Genomic DNA, 18,877 nt, shown 5'->3' with positions numbered 1-18,877 from the left:
GCCAGCACGCACAGCTCCTGCATTGTTTTTATCAAGATTCTTAGCTTCTTTGCATCGGGTTACAACAGGCTCCTTTAGCTCAGCAAAGTTCATTTTTATATTTTTACCCACATTCTGATGGCTACTTCTGTCATTTCAGCCATCTTAGCCTCAGCCCAGTTCTGAGTCCTTGCTGGAGGAGTGTTGCAGTCATTTGGATGAAAAGGGGTTGTTTGAGTTTTCAGCATTTTTGCATTGATTCTTTCCCATCTTTGTTGGCTTATCTGCATTTGATCTTTCAGGTTGCTGATCTTTGGATGGGGTTTTTGTGGGTTTTGTTGTTGTTGATGTTTTCTGTTTGTTTTTCTTTTAAGAGTCCAGCTACTCTTCCATAGGGCTGCTGTGGTTTGCTGGGGATCGGCTCCAGAACCTACTTACCTCAACTTTTTCCATATTTAGAGGTACCACCAGCGAAGGCTGCAAAACAGCAAAGATGGCAGCCTGCCCTTTCCTCTGGAAGGTCCATCCCAGATGGGTACTGACCTGTTGCTGGCCCAAACACACCTGTAGGTGGTGGCTGGAGACCCCACTTGGGAACTCTCATCCAGTCAGGAGGAACAGGATCAGGCACCCACTTAAAGAAGCAGTCTGGCTGCTTTTTGGTAGAGCAGCTGTGCTGTGTTGGGGATCCCTTCAGCTCCTGATTGGTTTGAGCTCTCCAAGACCCATAGGCTGGACTGGCTGAGACACACAAACAGCCAAGGTGGTAGCCTGTCCTGCACTCTGGGCAATCCATCCCAGGGGGAAATTAGAACTCTGTCGGCTGTAGAACATGGGTGGGGGTGCCAGGAGGCCCCAGCTGGTTGCATTCTCTTTTCTTAGCTGTATATTACTCCATTGTTTGGATGTTAGATAGTTTATTGAACCCATCTCCTATGGCAGGATATTTGGCTTATTTCCAGTCTTTTGCTCTTACTATTAGTGCAATAATGACTAACCTTGTGTATAGATTTCTAGAATAAAGATGCTGGGTCAAAGGACAAATCCATAGGATTTTTTCTAGAAATCAGTGAATTCTATGGGGTTGTATCATTTTGAATTTCCGGAAGTGATGTATGAAAGTGCCTGTTTCCCCAGCCATGCCAATAATATGATGTCAGTCTTAAAACCAGTAAGTGAAAAAATAGTATTGTATTCTTGTTTGAATTTGTATTTTTCTTTTGTGAGGGAAGTTGAGCATCTTGCTATATGTTTGAGGGACATTTGTATAATTGAACACGGTTCAGCATTTCATGTTGATATACTAGTCAGCAAGTTGGAAAGACAAGAGGAAATGGAGAACTGGGAAATTCTAAGAATATGATACAAGCATTTTATACCTCATTTACTTTCACTTCACGTTAGCTACAAAGAATATTTCCAGTTTCCCTTTTAGCTAATATGAAGTGAAAGTAAATGAGGTATACAGTTTGGGTGAACATGAGTCCCATTAAAACTTGGAATAGGGGTAAATGTCGTATTACCAAGCGAAGGAAAAGGTGAATGGACACTGGGGACAGTTAGCAGTTTCTGCTACATCATCTTCTTTTAAGGAAATCCTAGCTGTTATCACAGCCCTATGTGATTTTGTCTCATATTTCTTCTTTGTCCTCATCTCTTGCTATTCTCCCTCTTACTGGCATTCTTGCTGTTTCTTCAAAAATCAAGCATCCTCTCTTGTGGGTCTACTTGCTCTTCCCTCTGCCTGAAATGTTCTTCCAGAACCCATGGCTCACTCTCAGAATTCTGCTTAAAAGTAAGCCCTTCCTTAAACACAAATGATAATTAACACGCTCTCCATAACCAACCTTTTACCCTCCGTTGCTTTTCTTCTTAGAATTTATCATCTGTGGCAATTGAGGAAAATGACGAGTCAAGTCTCAATCATTTTAGGAGATTTGTTTGCCAAAGTTAAGGACACTGTGGGAGACAAGTCTATGCCTTTCTCCGAAGATAAATTTGAGGGCTCCAAATTTAAAGGGGAAAGGGCAGGATATTGAGAAGCACACAGGTTTTCACATAAACAAAAGCGGGCAGAGGAAGAATGTGAGAAATCGCATTTTACATAAGATAACAAAATGGGGTAGGGGAACAATCAGATATGCATTTGTGCCTGGTGGGTGATTGCACCTGGAAAGACAAGCTATCAATTTGCATTGCCATGGTGAAGTTTTAACAGCTCACCAATAATTTCCCTGTGGGCAAAATATGGGGGAGGCGTGTAGCCTTTCATCTTGTAGCCATCTTATTTAGGAACCAAAAGGGGGAGGCAGATTTGCATGACCCAGTTCCCAGCTTGACTTTTCCCATTGGCTAAATGAGTTTAGAGTCCCAAAATTTAATTTCCTTTCACATCTGACATAATAAACATATTATATCTTTGCTTGACTAGTTTCTCATATTTCCCCCTCCACAACTAATAATAAATGTGCCAGGCATTGGCCTAAGTGTTTGTGCTTTTAACATATTTAAGCCGAATTATTTCTCACAACTCTATAATGTGGTGTATCATTTACTATTACCATACTATCACTACATAACAAACCTCACCACAACTACGTAGCTTAAAACAATAATCATTCATTATTTTCATGCATCTGTGGGCTGACTGAGAGTAGATTGATCAAGACTAGCCTTCACTGGACTTGCCTCTGAGCTACAAAAGTCAGGTCCAGGCTGGTTCCCTGCATTAGCAAGCTAACTAGGGATGTTCTTCTAGTGGCAGAGGCACAAGAAGGCAAGCCTCACCATGCGAAGACATTCCAAGTGTCTGTTTGCTACTACACTTGATCTTAGCCAAAAGAAGCGATGCCTCTGTTTGTTATGTCTGCCAATATCCTATGGACCAAAGCAAGTCACATGGCCAGCCACAACTTTAATAGCACAAAAAGGTATAAGCATACTCTTTTCATGAAGGTGGGGTTGGGGGAGAGATATTTGCTAAAAAATAATCTCATCTACCATTTTATTTTTCCTATTTCAGGTGAGGAAACTCAGGCACCTAGAAAATAGAAATGGAATGCAAATTCAGTTGGTGTAGATCCACTCTATTCAGTAGAAATCTAGCCTGTATCACCAATATGAGGGTAGAAACTTAATCTGTTTTGTTTTCTGTTATATTTCCCAGCACCTAGAACAGTGCTTGGCACTTAGTAGGCATTCAATAAAGATTTGTTAGACAAATGAATGAACTCAGCACAGTACATGGCACATAGTTGGCACTTGATCAATGTTAGCTATTATTATTGAGAAAAAATATATAAAACTTGGGAACAAGGTAAAGCCATGTTCATTCACTGTCACATTGAAACATTGCTTCACCAGCCAATGAAAGGATTATTAATTATTTAGGGAAAAGTATCTTTTTTGGACTCATTAACTACTATTGATCAAAGTCTCAAACTCTGTGAAGTTATGTTTTTATTTACAGATTTTTGTTCAATACAGATGTAATTTATTTTGGAAAAACAAATTATTTTTTAAAAAACAAAGGATTATTTTGCCCTGTATGACATTAATGAGTATTGTATTGAACCTAGCCATCTGACTCACCCTGTCTTTCTCCAATGCTGCTAAATTTCTTTCTCAAACTGTCCTTGGAACTTACATAATTTTGTTGATTTCCTCATTTATGAGTTAAATAAATCTTTGACATATCTTCATCTTATATTTCGAGTTACATATTTAACTTTTTGGAAATTGCACTTTAAAGTTAGCATTATTTAAAAAATTTTCCTGCTAGATTTGAAAGTGGTTATTCACTTTCAATTTAATTCAACTATTATTCACAGAATTCCTGATTTTCTAGGGTACAGGGATGTGAAGCTGGAATATAAGAGGGGAGAGAAGGAACTGGTGATTGCTAGCCTTGTATACCAGCAACTGGGGGCCCCAAAGATTATTATGGACAATATAAAGCAGCCTTGACAGGTTAGAAGTCATTATCAAAGTTTTTCAAGGGCCTGTGTTATTTCAAGATTCTGATCTGATCATATAACTGGAAACTTGTAGATGGTTTTCAGGGGCAGTTAATATCCTGAAAAGAAAAAAGTCGTTGAAATCTCATCTTCTGGAAATGTCTATCAATATTCAGGTATTAAATGGATTATTGTAGGCAACAGTCCTTCAGTAGCCCCCACGGAAGGGGTGGGGATTGAAGACTTTAGTTTGAAATAAACAATTAACAAAGGAAACTTAAAAGTTTAGTTGAGGACTCCTCCTCAAAATTCTGGTTGCTTTAATAATTAGAATTTCCATAATAGTCTCAACAAAAGCCACTAATGGACCGCAGTGAAATCCTATTTCAGTATCATGAAACTGTTTTTAATCTGAAGCTTTTTCTCTTTGACATTTTTACTCTTGAATTAAATGATAAAACTATAGATTTTCGGAACATTTTGGAGATCACGAAAGGGCATTGTGCGTTCTCTTACTGGGTGTACTGACGTTCCAGTAAGTGTCAGGTTGAGGATGGGAATCAGGAGGACTTCGAGTACTTAGATCTTGGATTCCCACAACTAGGAAAGTTGAATTGCAGGACTGGCTCTTTTCTGGTAATATTTGGACACCTTGGGAAAGGTGAATAACAGCCTTCAACTTGGGCCCCGAAACTTCTCTGTTAAATTATTTTTGTAACTTAGTCCCCTGCCCATAAAACAAAGACTAACCAGTCAGAGACTTGGCTTTCTACGGATTATGTCAACTAGTCAAGGTAAGAGATTAGCACGGAGCTTGGCACAAGAGAGCATTGCTTCATCCAGAGCACTTAACCAATGCTGGGATCCCCACCAAGTGTCCAGTAGGCGAAGGAGCCGGAGGGCAGTGGAGCGAGCGTACTTGGGGCTCAGACCCACCCCAGACACGCGTCTTCTCGGCCCTGTTCGGGACCTAGAGCCCGAAGGCCTCTCCCCTCGGCCTTGGCCTTGGCGTCTACTGGGCGGTGGCGCGGTGCGCTCACTCCGCCCCCAGCGGGCTGGGGCGGGGACACCGTCCCCCGGGAAACGGGACGCGCTGCTTGTCCCAGGCCTTCGCCTCGGCCTGCGAGGCTACGGCTGTGCGCAGTGGCGCGGCTGCTAAGTAGCAGCAGGTGGGAGGCTAGGGTCTGCGCTCGCGGCGACCGCGGAGGAGGGTGGGCGCTTCCGGAGGTGTCTTCGCTCACTTCGGGGGGCCCAGAGTCTCGGGTGAGGAGCCAGTCGGCCCCGCGTTCCCTCGGACGGTTGCCCAATGGCAGCCCAGGTGGCAGCCCGAGAGGCGCGAGACTTCAGAGAAGCCCCGACCCTTCCCCTAATCTCGGGGGCCGGCCTGGAGGCAGTGGGCGCTGTGGAGCTCGAGGAGGAGGAGGAGGAGGAAGAGGAGAACGAGGAGGAGGCGGCGGCCAGGAGAGCGCGGAGTTTCGCCCAAGACGCGCGGGTGCGCTTCCTCGGCGGCCGCCTGGCGATGATGCTGGGGTTCACGGAGGAGAAATGGAGTCAGTATGTGGAAAACGAGGACAACCGGCAGGTTCTTGGGGAGTTTCTGGAAAGCACCAGCCCGGCTTGCCTTGTGTTTAGCGTCGCCGCCTCGGGGCGCCTTGCGGCTTCCCAGGAGGTAAGAGACGACGGGCAAGGGGACCTGCCCATCCAACAAAACTACCTAGGGGAGACAGCCCAGTCGCGCCCCTTTGGATTCCCGCGGGGCGCTCACTCGGGCACTTTAAAAAACTTGGCTTGAAGTCCCCATCTTGGCTTGAAGGCCCGCGGGACTCCTCCCCACGTGCACCCACTCTGCAGTTTAGCAGCTGCAGGTCAGTTTCCTAGGTCAGCAGTTTGTATCTGACCGAGAATCCCCCGTTGAGCCTGCTCGACCAGGATAATGCAAGAAAACCAGCGCTTTCTTTAGCTGCTTGGGTGTTAGGCGCAAGGTGGGCTTTCTGTGCCAAACAACTTGCGTTTCAGTTGCTCTTGGGTCACTCTGGAGGCACATCCTTTAAAAAATGTGGTGTTTGGCAGAGCGCATATAACTTGTCACGTATTTTGATTACGTGCCAACAACACTTCACCCCAGGCAAAAACATTGAGTCTTTAAAAAGGAATGACCATGCAATCTCCGCACACATGGGTGTTTACTGAACATTTAGAGGGAGCAGTTCCCTCCTTCCTTTTCTTCCTTTTTTTTCTTTTTGAATTTAGATGATTTGTCCACTAAAAGGTTAACGTATCACCTAACGTACAGCACTTGTATTTAGTATTTTTCAAGTATGATGAGTTTGGAGCAAGATTCACAATTTTTAAGTAGCGCAATGCTCAGTTTAACATGTTATATCGTTTTATCACTAGCTGTGGTCATTGTAATAGTTGGGAAATAGGATCTCAGAGAAGAAAGAGAGTAATAGGAAGGCTGCCTTAGGGTATTATGAATTTTGAATTCTATTGTTTTAGGACTCTTCTAATTGTAACTTTAAAAAAATAAGTTTGTCAGTAGACAAGGCGATAGAACACAACTCTAGTATTACCTAAGTTATTATAATGTTCAATAGAATGACTCAGTAGTTGTGGAAATGTTAGCATGTTTTGGTTATACATTTCTATTCTTTGATAGAAATACAAATTAACCTCTTGGGCCTGTCTTTATCTCAGTTTGGCTTATTTCCAAACCAGAGAAGAGTATAAAAAATAACCCTTCAGGATTGAAACATTCTACGTGCCTACATGCTCCTTATTTGTTTTTAGTTATAAGATTTTTTTTTTTGGTGTATAATGATCTGGTATAATTGGCATGCCTTTAAAAGGTGATATTTCCACACCAGTAATGCTGTGCAATTAGCATTGTAAAAGAACAAAGAAAACTGTATACTCTCTGCATACTAGGGAAGAGTGGTAGAAGGACCTTGTTTATAGGGCAGGCAAGACGCCAGGTTTTGTTTCTTCTGCTAGCAGTACAGCTACAAGTTGGATATAGTAAATCCTGCTTGTTAACAGGAAAACTACTTGAACTAATTATCTTGCTCTTGTTTTAGATTCCAAGAGATGCAAATCATAAACTTGTTTTTATTTCCAAGAAGATTACTGAAAGCATTGGAGTAAATGACTTTTCTCAAGTGGTTTTATTTGGAGAGTTACCTGCGTTGTCTCTTGGACATGTATCTGCTTTCCTCGATGAGGTACTGGTCTGTCTTTAATATTTAAAGCTTTCACTTATCTCCATGACATTTGGAATTATTTAGGACAACTCTGATAATTAAAAAAAAGAAGAGCTAGGAGGGGACGGGAAGGGGATGGGGGTGGTTTAAAAAAAAAAAAAAAAAAAGCTTGTAGAAGCCAGGAGTCTCTAGCCAGGTGGATGGAGTCATAACATCTAGACTGTTCCTGAAAGGAGCTCATGCTTACTGATGCTAATATTCAACAGGTGGCAATTGCAGGGATCATTCTCTCCCTTTCTTCCTTCCAAGATAATAGAAGCAAATAAAAAGCAACTTGAATAGGCTCTTGCACCTTAGCAGTAGGTTTTAAACTTCACATTCAGAGTAGAGACAAATTTACACTTTGAAAATGAGTATTATCAGTTCCTTTTTATACTTGTTAGAAACTAACAGTTAAAGACTAAGATTCACTCATGGCAGATAATGGGAAAAGGTGATGAAAGTGTTAGAAATGGTTCTTAAAATTTGTTTTTCTCCTCTTAAAATAGAGAAATAGTCTTCAACCAATGTTACTGACACTTTATTGTGCATAAGAACTGCCTGGGGATTTTGTGAAAGAGGTTGGTTCATTCAGTCTACAGTGGAGCCCGAGGTTCTGCATTTCTAACCTGATGCTGATGCTCTTTGTTTGTGGACTAGCTTTGAAGAACAACTGCCAAATAACCAGGTTCCATGGAACTAGAACCTGGCTCTCAAACTTTGCTGAACGTTAGGATCACCTGGGGGAACTTTTAACACAATGCCCTGGGTCACACCCATACCAATTAATTTAGAACATCCTGAATGGGAGCCAGGTAGCAGCAGTTGTTTAAGATTCCCAGGTGATTCTAATGTACAGTGAGCTTTGGGAACCACTGGGTTAGGTATCTGTCTACAAGGCCAATTTGTAAATCAGACCTCTGTAATCAGTGTAGTCCTGCCAAGGCCGATATTTAAGGTAGGAAAAATTGCTGACATATTTATTACTAGTTATTTACCAGTCTCTCATGATCACACCTCTTCTACTTTTTGAGTCTCTTCTTCTGTCTTTTCGAAGGGAGGTATTTTCCTGCTGGACTAACCAAAGTCTCTCATCCCTAACTCCCATATCCTGCCTGGGTTTCCCTTCACTCCTGTTGAATTTAATTGGCTTTAGCTCATTTCAGGGAGGTGCTAGGAAGACAGTCTTTTAACTTCAATACCAGGAACAATTTTTGGTATGCAGCAGGTGCTCAGATTTTAATTGAACTGAATCTGATGACTTTGGTTCAATATGAGAATCTAGACCACTATCAACTGGAACTTGGAGGGGCAGGGCTACATATGAAATTCTTACTCTACTCTCTGTGTCTGGCAACAGAAGATACAAGCCTTTTTCAAATTTCTCTACTCTTTCTTTATCTCAGTACCGGGATCTGCTTAACATTCTGAAAAAGGTATGCCTGCTCCTCAACATTATGATGTGTTTCCATATGTTGTTATTTGTCACCAGATTGTATTATATAATTATACTTAGCAAAAGTACATAAAATGTCATATGGTTATTTCTTTATGTATCATGTTGGCCCACATTTCAAAAGAAACAATAATTGTGAATGCTTACCAAGACATAAAGAAAATATCATTTGGTTCTTCTCAGTCAATATCTGGGCCCCATCCTTGGAAATTCCAATTTAAAAAATCTAGAGGGGCCCAGGCTTCTGTATTTTGAAAGTGTTTCCTCAGTAATTGTATTGAATGGTTTAAGAACTGTCATAAAGAGAAACCCCACAGTTTAAAAAGAGAAACAGAAGGTAAGTAAAGAGATCCACAGCAAAGGTACATTTGCTCTTTTATCTATAGGTGTATATGTCCTTGGTGGACCTGACTTTGGTTCATAGAGAAAGTTTATTTTTCTTACAAATGCAAAAACTATACAAACTTACAACTAAAATAAGACAAAACCTTAAATTAATTGACTTACTTTGTATATATTTGATAAAATTTATTGTAATTAATAAGTACATCCCAGGTCTATTTGTTTTAAATGATATTTCTAGAGGTACTTTAGCTGTTTGAATTACTAATTGCTTTCCAGAGCATGTGGCTCAGAATTTCGTAGTGTTTTATCCCCAGCTCATGACACAGACATTAAGTTTTAAAAGAAGTTGGCTTTGTCATGGAATAATGTGAGAAACACATTTATCCTTCCAAACCCAAAGGATGAACTCGGAGACACGCAGTACAGCAGAAGCAAGACTTTTAATGGCGGTCTTGCAAGATCGGGTGTTTAGTAGGCAGGCACACCCGGGGCAGTTACAGCAGGTAATTTACCTCCTAGCACGTAAGCCCCTCTCCCATTTCCTCAGTGGTTGAGTACTATGGGGTTACAATATTCCTGGACATTGCCTAAGTTTCATTATGGCCCTTATAATGTTCTACCCTAGCCCCCTTCCTCACTTAATTTTTGATTTCCCAGTAACGAAACTTTCTTCCCTTTTATGGGCTGACTCCTCTTCTGTATTCTGTTTGCTTATCATGACTTTCTACATGCATGAGCCATGAGGTTTGTCATATCCTCAGGCTGGCTGCCAGTGCTTAGATTTACCATGCCTTGAAAACTGACCATATAAAATGTTTTCTCACAAATTACCTCCTCTTTTCTATTTACTTTCTTTGGTTTTATTTTTATCTAAACCCTTTTGGTTCTTGAATCACTCTAGAAGTTGTTTACTTTTTTCCTTATGGGAGAGCAAGTTTAATTTGGTTTCTAATAGTAGCAGATTATTTTGCTAGTAAGTTATGCACATTTGTTTATTAATAGCTATTTTAATTTTTGTGCTAGTCCCCTTACACAGGGGGAATACAACATCCCACTGCTGTTAAGACTCCTGCCACAATTATGAGAGATGTAAGGATTGAACCTATCATACCTTTTCATTTTTTAAAACAACCTTCTACCCAACCCATTAATGGGTTATTAATTTCAGCATTTTTTGCTAGTTTGTTGGCTAGGGTTGTTCTTGTAAAGCTCTTGTGATGGTGCCTTCTGGGGCGGTATTCTTGGGAATGAAAATGCAACACTTCCCACCCAGCGTAACACATACACCCCCTTTTTCTGCTAGTATCATGTCTAGTGCAAGCCTGTTTTCTCAGGCTATTTGGCTGGTGGCATTTAACTGGCTAGCTACCCCTTTGAGAGTGTCCTTAGTATAACTGATGAATTTTTGTTGAATATAATAGATATAGTTAATCCATATTTTTATTAATAGTTGACCACCAAAAGAGTACTAACTTAAACCCAGAGCTCTTTGGTTTTGGGCCTTAAATTTATTAGGCACCCCCCTAGGGACACCTATTGAGTTAACATATATATTGGGATTAAAAGAATTTGTCATATATCTCCGATTTTGGTGGCCATATGTATTTTCGGGTATCTTAGGAAATGCCAGAGTGAAGGCAATTGGACTAAAGCACAAGTCCTGATCCAACTGGACAGTAACAGGTTACAGAGGTTCCTTTTCCCACAATACCACCAGCCATTAGCCTGGGGCATATGCAGAGCTGGGTAATTGCCATTGCCTGACTCACTCGTGATGTTTAGAAAGTGGATACAAGTTGAGAGTTCTCCTATGGGCTTATTGAAGTTTGCCCCCTGCCTAGAGAGGCAAGAGGAGTAGTTCATATTCCCTATGGAGAACGAGGGAATTGCTCTGGGATCTGACCTCTGCAATGCGGGAAAGAGCAATGACAGACTTTTTTTTTTTTTTTGAGATGGAGTTTTGCTCTTATTGCCCAGGCTGGAGTGCAATGGTGCAATCTCGGCTCACTGAAACCTCTGCCTCCCCAATTCAAGCAATTCTCCTACCTCAGCCTCCTGAGTAGCTGGGATTACAGGCACCACTGTGCCTGTCTAATTTTTTGTATTTTTAGTAGAGACAGGGTTTCGCCATGTTGGCCAGGCTGGTCTTGAACTCCTGACCTCAGGTGATCCACTCACCTTGGCCTCCCAAAGTCCTGGGTATACAGGCATGAGCCACCGTACCTGGCCAATGACAGACTTTTATAAGTCTCATTTCCCCATGCATCGTTGTCCTGGTATGGAGCCAACACACAGTGCATTTCTTTAGGATTGGTATTCCATCCTAGGGGAAACAGAACCACCTGTGCCTGAAGTTGTTCCACTTCATATCGGCTACTCTTGTTGAGGGCTTGTACTGAAAATTTGACCCAGGCATTCATATTCCCATACTCTGTCTCGATTTCTAAGGTTTGCTTTAAATCCTTTACCTTAATTATTTTTACCCTTTTAGGGTCATTTGGTGAACTAAAGTGATTATTAGGGTTTAGGGTTGGAGTAGTCCCAGGCAAATGGGGGATTGAGTTTTTTATTAGTTTGAGAAAAAATTGCCCTAGGGGGTTTTTCCCTGTGGTGTTTGCACCAACCCATATAACCGAGATGCTACTTTTGGTTCTTGGTTTAGAAGAGCTGGATTATCAATGGTGATGAGTATAGGATTGCATTTTAAATTCTGGCAGTTACTTGGTGGGGAGCCCTTGGACAGATGTAATTTATTCTTTAAGGGTCTCCAGGCTGGAGTTACCCACCCCATGTTTACTGTCCAACCCTGAAATTGGGTAGTCCACCATATATTATCCCAGCTGGGGCAGGGTGATATTCTACTATAACCTGTATTTGGTTCAGGGAAAAAATATTTATCCACTTGAGAGAGCTGTTTCTGGTTTTCCACATTCCTACAAGGTAAAACCTGGCAGGCATTAAATCTTATAGTTTGGGATGCTACCGTCTTGGTTACATTAATAAGCGACCTGATTGGGTAGGGAGGAGTCCCCTGCCAGTTTCCATTTTGATCTGCTCTTTGTATAGTAGCCCATCCCAGCCATATTAACTTCCAAAATGGGGCCAGCCTATGTTTTCTTTTTAGATTTTTCTGAGTTAACTTGAAGGGTTCCTTAGGTGACCCATGCACTTTACATTCGTCTTTTTTTCTCCCTTACATTTTTTTTTAACCAGTCCCTTGACTTGAGTATAGTGAGTTCACCCCAGTTTAGCTGTTTGCACAGCCAGCTCAGTGGTCAGGAGCACTGATAGGGACCTTTCCAGCTTAGGTGGAGCTTGTCTTCTTTCCAAGTCTTGGTCAGCACCAAGTTGCTGGGCTGGAAGTAGTGAGCCGTGAACTCAAGAGGTGAAGTTTGAGTCAGAAGTCGTTTTAACCTAAGGGATAACGGGGTGAAGTATATGCCCAGTATATAATTTCTTAAGAATTGATCCTTGGTTTCTATAGTAGGGAGATGTCTAGCTGTGCCCAAATATGGGATCTCATATAATAACTTGTAGAGGGATAATCCCAAGTCTTTTCTTGGGGCTGTTCTAATCCTAAGGAGTGCTACTGGGAGACATTTGGTTCAAGGCATTTAGTTTTTAAGATTAGTTTGGTGATATGCTTTTGGAGAGTTTGATTCATTCTTTCTGCCTTTCCAGAGGAAGGGGGATGCCAAGGGGTGTGATAATCCCATTTAATTTGAAACCTTCCATAATTCCCCTTAACACCCTTGAGGTAAAGTGGCTCCCATTGACAGGATTAATGTTTTCCATGAGGCCAAATCTAGGTACAGCCTGCTTTAATATTATTTTGACCACATTCCCAGTGGTGGCTATGGAAGGGGAAGGGCTTCTACCCAGCCAGAAAGGTGATTTATGATTATCAGTAAATTCTTTAGTCTTTCTACTTTGGGCATTTCTGTGAAATCTGCTTGAATGCTTTCAAATAATCTTAGTCCGGGAGGTCTTTCTCCCATGGCCTGTTTTATAATCACCTTTTTGTTTGTCTTTTGACAAGTTACACAACTTCCACATACTTATTTAGTGAGGGTATAAATCCCTATACACACCCATAATTCCTAAGTATTGCATCACACAGAGCCTGGGGTCCCCAAAGACTCCCTTTGTGTAATATAGATATTAGTTTTCTCATGGAGTTTACTTATTTCTCTCCCTCAAGAAGTACCCATTTGCCATCTTCAGTTTGACCGCTATCATGTCTAATTCTTCCTTCTTCTCTCTGATAAACTGGGGCCTTAATACTACCTTAGGGATGTTTGGGATCAGGCTAAATAGTCTTCTGATTTTTTCCTCCAGGAAGGCTTGCTCAGCAGTGCCATCTGCAAGCTTGTTTCCTGTAGCTTCTATAGTGTCCCCTTTTTGATGACCATTTACATGAACTATGGTTACCTCTGCTGGAAGCAGGATGCTTTCTAAAACCTGTTTGACCAGTTCCCCGTGTACCAGTTCTTTTCCGCTGCTATTTATTAGGCCCCACTCTGTCCAGATTTTTCCAAAAGTGTGTACCACCCCACAGGCATATTTAGAATCAGTATATACAGTGCCTTCCTAGGCTTTAAGGAGCTTTAGGGCCTGGTTAAGACCATATAATTCACAGGTTTGGGCTGACCAGCCGTTAGGTAATCTACCTTTCTCACACAAGAAGTGTTTATTCCCATCAATGACAGCATGGCCATTATGTCTCTTGCCATCTATCACTTGGGACGACATATCCACAAACAGCCTTATCCCATCATGTAGTGGAGCTTCCCTAAGGTTTGGTCTAACTTTTGTTTGGTATTCTATGATATCTAAGCAGTTCTGATCTGATGTCTCTCTTTTTCTCCTCTCCTTTCCATAGGAAACCAGCTGGATTTAGGCAAATATTTGTTGTTACGAGCAAATCATTTTTTTAACTACTATGGCTTCATATTTTAGAGTCTGAGAATCTGTTAACTATCTCCTGGCTTTTGACTTAATATATTCCTGCCCCAGTGTGGGTTGCTTACTGTTAGGGCCCCACCAAAGGTTAGCTTTCCACTCTCCTAGCAGCAGGGCTGTGGCAGCACTGCTTGTACACATTCAGGCCACCCCTGAGAGACAAGATCAAGAAGCTTGGAGGCAGAAGCAACAGGTTCCCTCTTCCCTCCCCAGGTTTGGGTGAGCACCCCAAGGGCCACTCCCTGGTCCATTGTTACAAACAGATGGAATGGTTTCTCTAAAAAAGGGAGGGCCAGGACCAGGGCTGTAATGAAGGCCTGCTTTAGCTGTTTTACTGCCCGAATTTCCTTTGGGACCATTGCAAGGGATCAGGTTTCTCTTCTAGTAACTTGAGATACGAATCTTTTTTTGAGCATGAGTTAATTTATTACATACAGTAGTCAGTTAAACCTAAAAATTTTTGGAGTTCTCTCTTTGTCTTAGGCAAAGGCAGACCCACTATTCCCAATATTCTTTCTGGGTTTATTCTTCACTTCCCTTTACTAATTAGGTGTCCTAAGTATTTAACTTCTTTTTCTACAAACTGCAATTTGTTCTTAGAGACTTGCAATCCCCATTCGTCTGTGAAATTAAGTAAGCTTATGGTGGTTTCTGATACCTCGGCCCTCTTCTCCTCAGGAATTAAAAGATTATCTATGTATTATAACAACTGGTTTCCCCTGGAAGGTTGGAATTTCTCCAGGACCTTTTCTAAGATTTGACCAAATATGTTTGGGGCTTCCATGAAATCTTGCGGCAGCACAGTCCAACAGTACCATTATTTTCTCCCAGTTAATAGGATTTTCCTATTTAAAGGCAAAGAGGTCTCTACTCCTAAAGTCTAGGGACATGCCCAGAATACATCTTTTAGATCCACCACACTGAACCACTTATGTTCACAGGGTATCTTACTGAGGAGGGTGTAGGGATTAGGCACCACAGGGTGATAGGTCTGGACAATTTAATACATAGCCCTTAGATCTTGCACCAATCTCAACAACCCATTAGGCTTTTTGACTGAGAGAATTGGAGTGTTGTATGGGTGACACGCAGGGTTTTAATAGTCCATCTTTCATTAATACCTTTATTACCAGTTGGAGATGCTTTCTCCCTTCAGTATAAATGGGATTTTTTTTTTTTTGCAAACTACTTCTCTTGGTTGTTTTAGTTTAATTTGTAAGGGTGTGATTATTAACCCTCCCCTGTTGCCTTTTCTAACCCAAACAAGGTTATTAATTTTCTTTCCTCCTCCTCTTTTGGGAGGCCCATTATTATTATTTTTTGTCCTTCCTTTATTCCTAATCCTAAACCCAATCCCACAATCAAGTTTCCACTCAGGATGTTAGTTTCTGCTTTAGGAACATATAAGAGTGACCAATTTATTTTGGTCCCAATCTAATTAACATTTTCTTGAATATCGGAACCTGAAGTCCCTCCCCTTTTACCCGATACTATCAATTTTTCCTTAGAGAGTTCTGTACCCCTTGGTTGGTGACTTAGGGAGGAGCAATCCACACCAGTATCAACCAAAAATGTCACTTCTCCCTCGGGTCCCACCTTCAAATTTATTCAGGGCTCCTGATGGAACCTACTCAGAAGGAACTCTCCCCCCAGTCTTCATCAACGGTCATGAGGTGGATCACCATTTCTTTTTTCCATTTAGGGCATTCTTTTTTAAAATGCCCTGGCTTTACATACTTGTAACATCCCCTCATAGTCTTAGGAGCTTTTCCATGTATTTCCCTTCTTTCTTTGTGTCGATATCTATCATTCTCTTTGTCTCCTTCGAGGGGGATCTTGATCTAACCTTTTTTTGACTACCTCTTCCACGGTGGAACCATGAGTTTCATTTTTATTTATGCTTCTCTTCCTCTCTCCCTACAAAGACCTTCTGAGCCTCCCTTAGTAATTTCTCAATTGGTTTCTCATTCCATCTGTTAATCCTTTGTAATTTTTTTTTAATGTCAGGCCAGCTCTTTCTTACAAAGTTAACCTTCAAAAAGCCTTGCCCTACTGGGTCCTCTGGATCTAATCTGGAGTATTTTCTTATCTAGTCTCTGACCCTCTGCAGGAATGCGGAGGAAGTTTCCTCTTTTGGTTTTTGTTGAATCTCCAATGCCTTTGAGACCTTTTGTGTCCCAGTAGAGGACTTTTTGATCCTTTTTATTATTAGTTCCCTGAGGTTCTGCATTTGTGTCTGTTCTTTGGGATTCTTTGTTGTTGTTGTTTGTTTGTTTGTTTGTTTTTTGAGGGGGAGTCTCACTCTGTTGCCCAAGCTGGAATGCAGTGGTGCAATCTTGGCTCACTGCAACCTCCACCTCCCAGGTTTAAGTGATTCTCCTGCCGCAGCCTCCTGAGTAGCTGAGATTACAGGTGCGTACCACCATGCCCGGCTAATTTTTATATTTTTTAGTAGAGGTGAGGTTTTGCCGTGTTGTCTAGGCTGGTCTTGAGGCCTTGACCTCAGGTGATCCACCCACCTCGGCCTCCCAGCATGCTGGGATTACAGGCATGAGCCCTGCACCTGGCCCCCGGTATCATTATTATCTCGTTTGGGATTGACATTTGGAAATTTTTGTTCAGCTGGCAAGACGTCTTGCCCGGTGGGTTGTTACCTCTCCCAGATGGTTATGGCCCCTCTCCTAATCATTCCCCTTTCTTTTCCTGTGAAAAGGGTACTTGTGATAGACATCATTTCAGCCCAGGTGTAAAAGCTGGGTTCTAGGAATTGGTTCGGCTGGTTTGCTAAACCCAGGGGATGTTTTAGAAGTGGTTTCATTTCCTTCTTGAAATTCCTAACTTCAGTACTTGTAAGAGGAGCATTTACAAAGCCAATCTCTCCCTGTGTATGGGAGCTTCCCTAAGAGGGAATATGCTAGATGTCTGCTGTGTGGAAGGGATAGAGAAGTTCTCAATATCCTCTTACACTGTTCTAATTATTTTCTCAAATTTGGATAAGGATTTAAAGGAGCAGTTGGTTAGACTCTGCCATGGTCTGCAGGTCTTTCTTCCTCTAACCCTCCTGCTGCCCCTTTATTTTCCTGTCCCCTATTTTGTGAGACACATGGAGGGGGTACGGATGATGGGGGTCCCAGGGCTTTTCACTGGGAAGGAGCTTTTTACTAGGCTTCTTTTCTTCTTTGAAGGGGAACATGGGGGGCTAATTCCTTGATCCAGCAGAGAGTGTAACCCATCTCCTCTTGTGAGGATGGAGTTTTATCATTCATATAGAGAATTAAAGCTTGGCACACCCAATTTTTATCTGAGCCAAACAGGCCAAAAGACCAAAGGCTTAGGAATGGGGTCTTTAGGCCAGATAAACAGCAACACTTTATCATCTTTTGCCTTTCCTTGTCCCTGATTCAAGGGTTGTCCCTCCAAACCTCATTCTTCCCAAAGGACTATCTGGGGGAATGTCAGAGGGAGTCTCTTTGGCTCCCTCTTTCCTTTGGCCCATAGGCCTAGAATTTCTGTCTCTCATTTTTGGTCAGTCTTTGTGTCCAAGCTTTTCCCTGTGTACTCAACCCCCCACTACTGGAGGTTTCTTGCACACCCCAATTGCTTTGCCTGTCTCTGGACATTTCCCTCGTGGGAGAACAGAACTATGGATTGGAATTCGAACTCCGCACTTGCTTCATATCTATGTTATATCTCATTTACACACATTTGACCTCTGAAAATGCCCAACCACCAAGGCAGTACTTATAGTCCAATTTTCCTCCCTTGGCTCGTGCATGACGTTGCCTGGTTTTCATGGTGCCTGCTTTTCTCCCTGTGTTGCCTCCACTGCCTCCTGAATAACAGTCTTGGGTTTGTTTATGGCCTCTGCAGGGATCCAGGACGCCTGGACAGAGTGGGCCACTTAAATTTTGTGGGACGTGTTTCCGCCCTCGCCTGGAGTCCTAGTCTACACGGGCACAGAGATCCCAGACAAGCCCCCAAGTTTGTGAGAAACACATTTACCCATCTGAACCCAAAGAATGGACTTGGAGACACGAAGAACAGTGGAAGCAAGACTTTTAATGGCGGTCTTGCAAGATTGGGTGTCTGGTAGGCAGGCACACCCGGGGCAGCTATAGCAGGTCATTTATCTCCTAGCATGGAAGTTCTTCCCCCAGTTCCTCATTAGTTGAGTACTATGGGGTTACAATTCTCACAGACATTGCCTAAGTTTCATTACCTCCCTTATAAGGTTGTACTCTGGTCGCTTTCTCCGCTTAAGTTTCGATTTCCTAACAATGAAACTTTCCTCCCTTTTAGGGGCTGACCCATTCTCTACATTCTGTTCACTTTTTGTGACTTTCTAGGTGCCTGAGCTGGGTGATTTGTCACATCTGCAGGCTGGCTGCCAGTACTTAGATTTACTATGCCTCAAAAACGGATCCTTTAAAATGTTTTCTCAGAATAGTAAATAGAGTGAAGTCTGAAACAGTACCCAGTACATTAGAAATGTTGAATAACTTTAATTTTCTTTGAGCCTGACTTTTAGAAAAAGCTGTTGATATCAAGGACTTAATCTAGAAAACAGTCTCCCAGTAGGTAATGCATGTTCAGCCCAACAAATCTAAACTTTTTTCTTTCCAATTTTTATCTTAGATTCAAGAGGTACATGTACTGGTTTGTTACCTGGGTAAATTGTATGTCATGGGAGTTTGGTATACAGAGAGTTTGTTACCGAGGTAATCAGCATAGTATCTGACAGGTAGTTCTTTAGTCCTCACCCTTGTCCCACCCTCCACCCTCAAGAAGGCCACAGTGTCTGTTGTTCTTTTCTTTGTGTCCATATGTACTCAATGTTTAGCTCCTAGTTATTAATGTAAGTGAGAACATGCATGGTCAGGTGCGGTGGCTCACACCTGTAGTCCTACCACTTTGGGAGGCCAATGAGGGCAGATAACTTC

At 42.0% G+C, this 18,877-nt stretch overlaps 1 protein-coding gene across 1 annotated transcript in view; it reads left to right on the top strand.

Moving 5' to 3' along the window:
• Positions 1–5,073: 5,073 nt before the first annotated feature.
• Positions 5,074–18,877, top strand: part of DNAH11 (dynein axonemal heavy chain 11) — a 355,283-nt gene continuing 341,479 nt past the window's right edge. Inside the window, exons 1-2 of the mRNA XM_063667481.1 lie at positions 5,074–5,604; positions 7,013–7,156. Coding sequence (XP_063523551.1) covers positions 5,242–5,604; positions 7,013–7,156 — 507 coding nt within the window. The 5' untranslated portion in view covers positions 5,074–5,241. The remainder of the gene's footprint in view (positions 5,605–7,012; positions 7,157–18,877) is intronic.

This window comes from Pongo pygmaeus, chromosome 6, assembly GCF_028885625.2.
Source record: "Pongo pygmaeus isolate AG05252 chromosome 6, NHGRI_mPonPyg2-v2.0_pri, whole genome shotgun sequence".
Taxonomy (NCBI): Eukaryota; Metazoa; Chordata; class Mammalia; order Primates; family Hominidae; genus Pongo; species Pongo pygmaeus.
The sequence above is the reverse complement of the archived record's forward strand: the minus strand, read 5'-3'. Positions and strand labels throughout refer to the sequence as shown.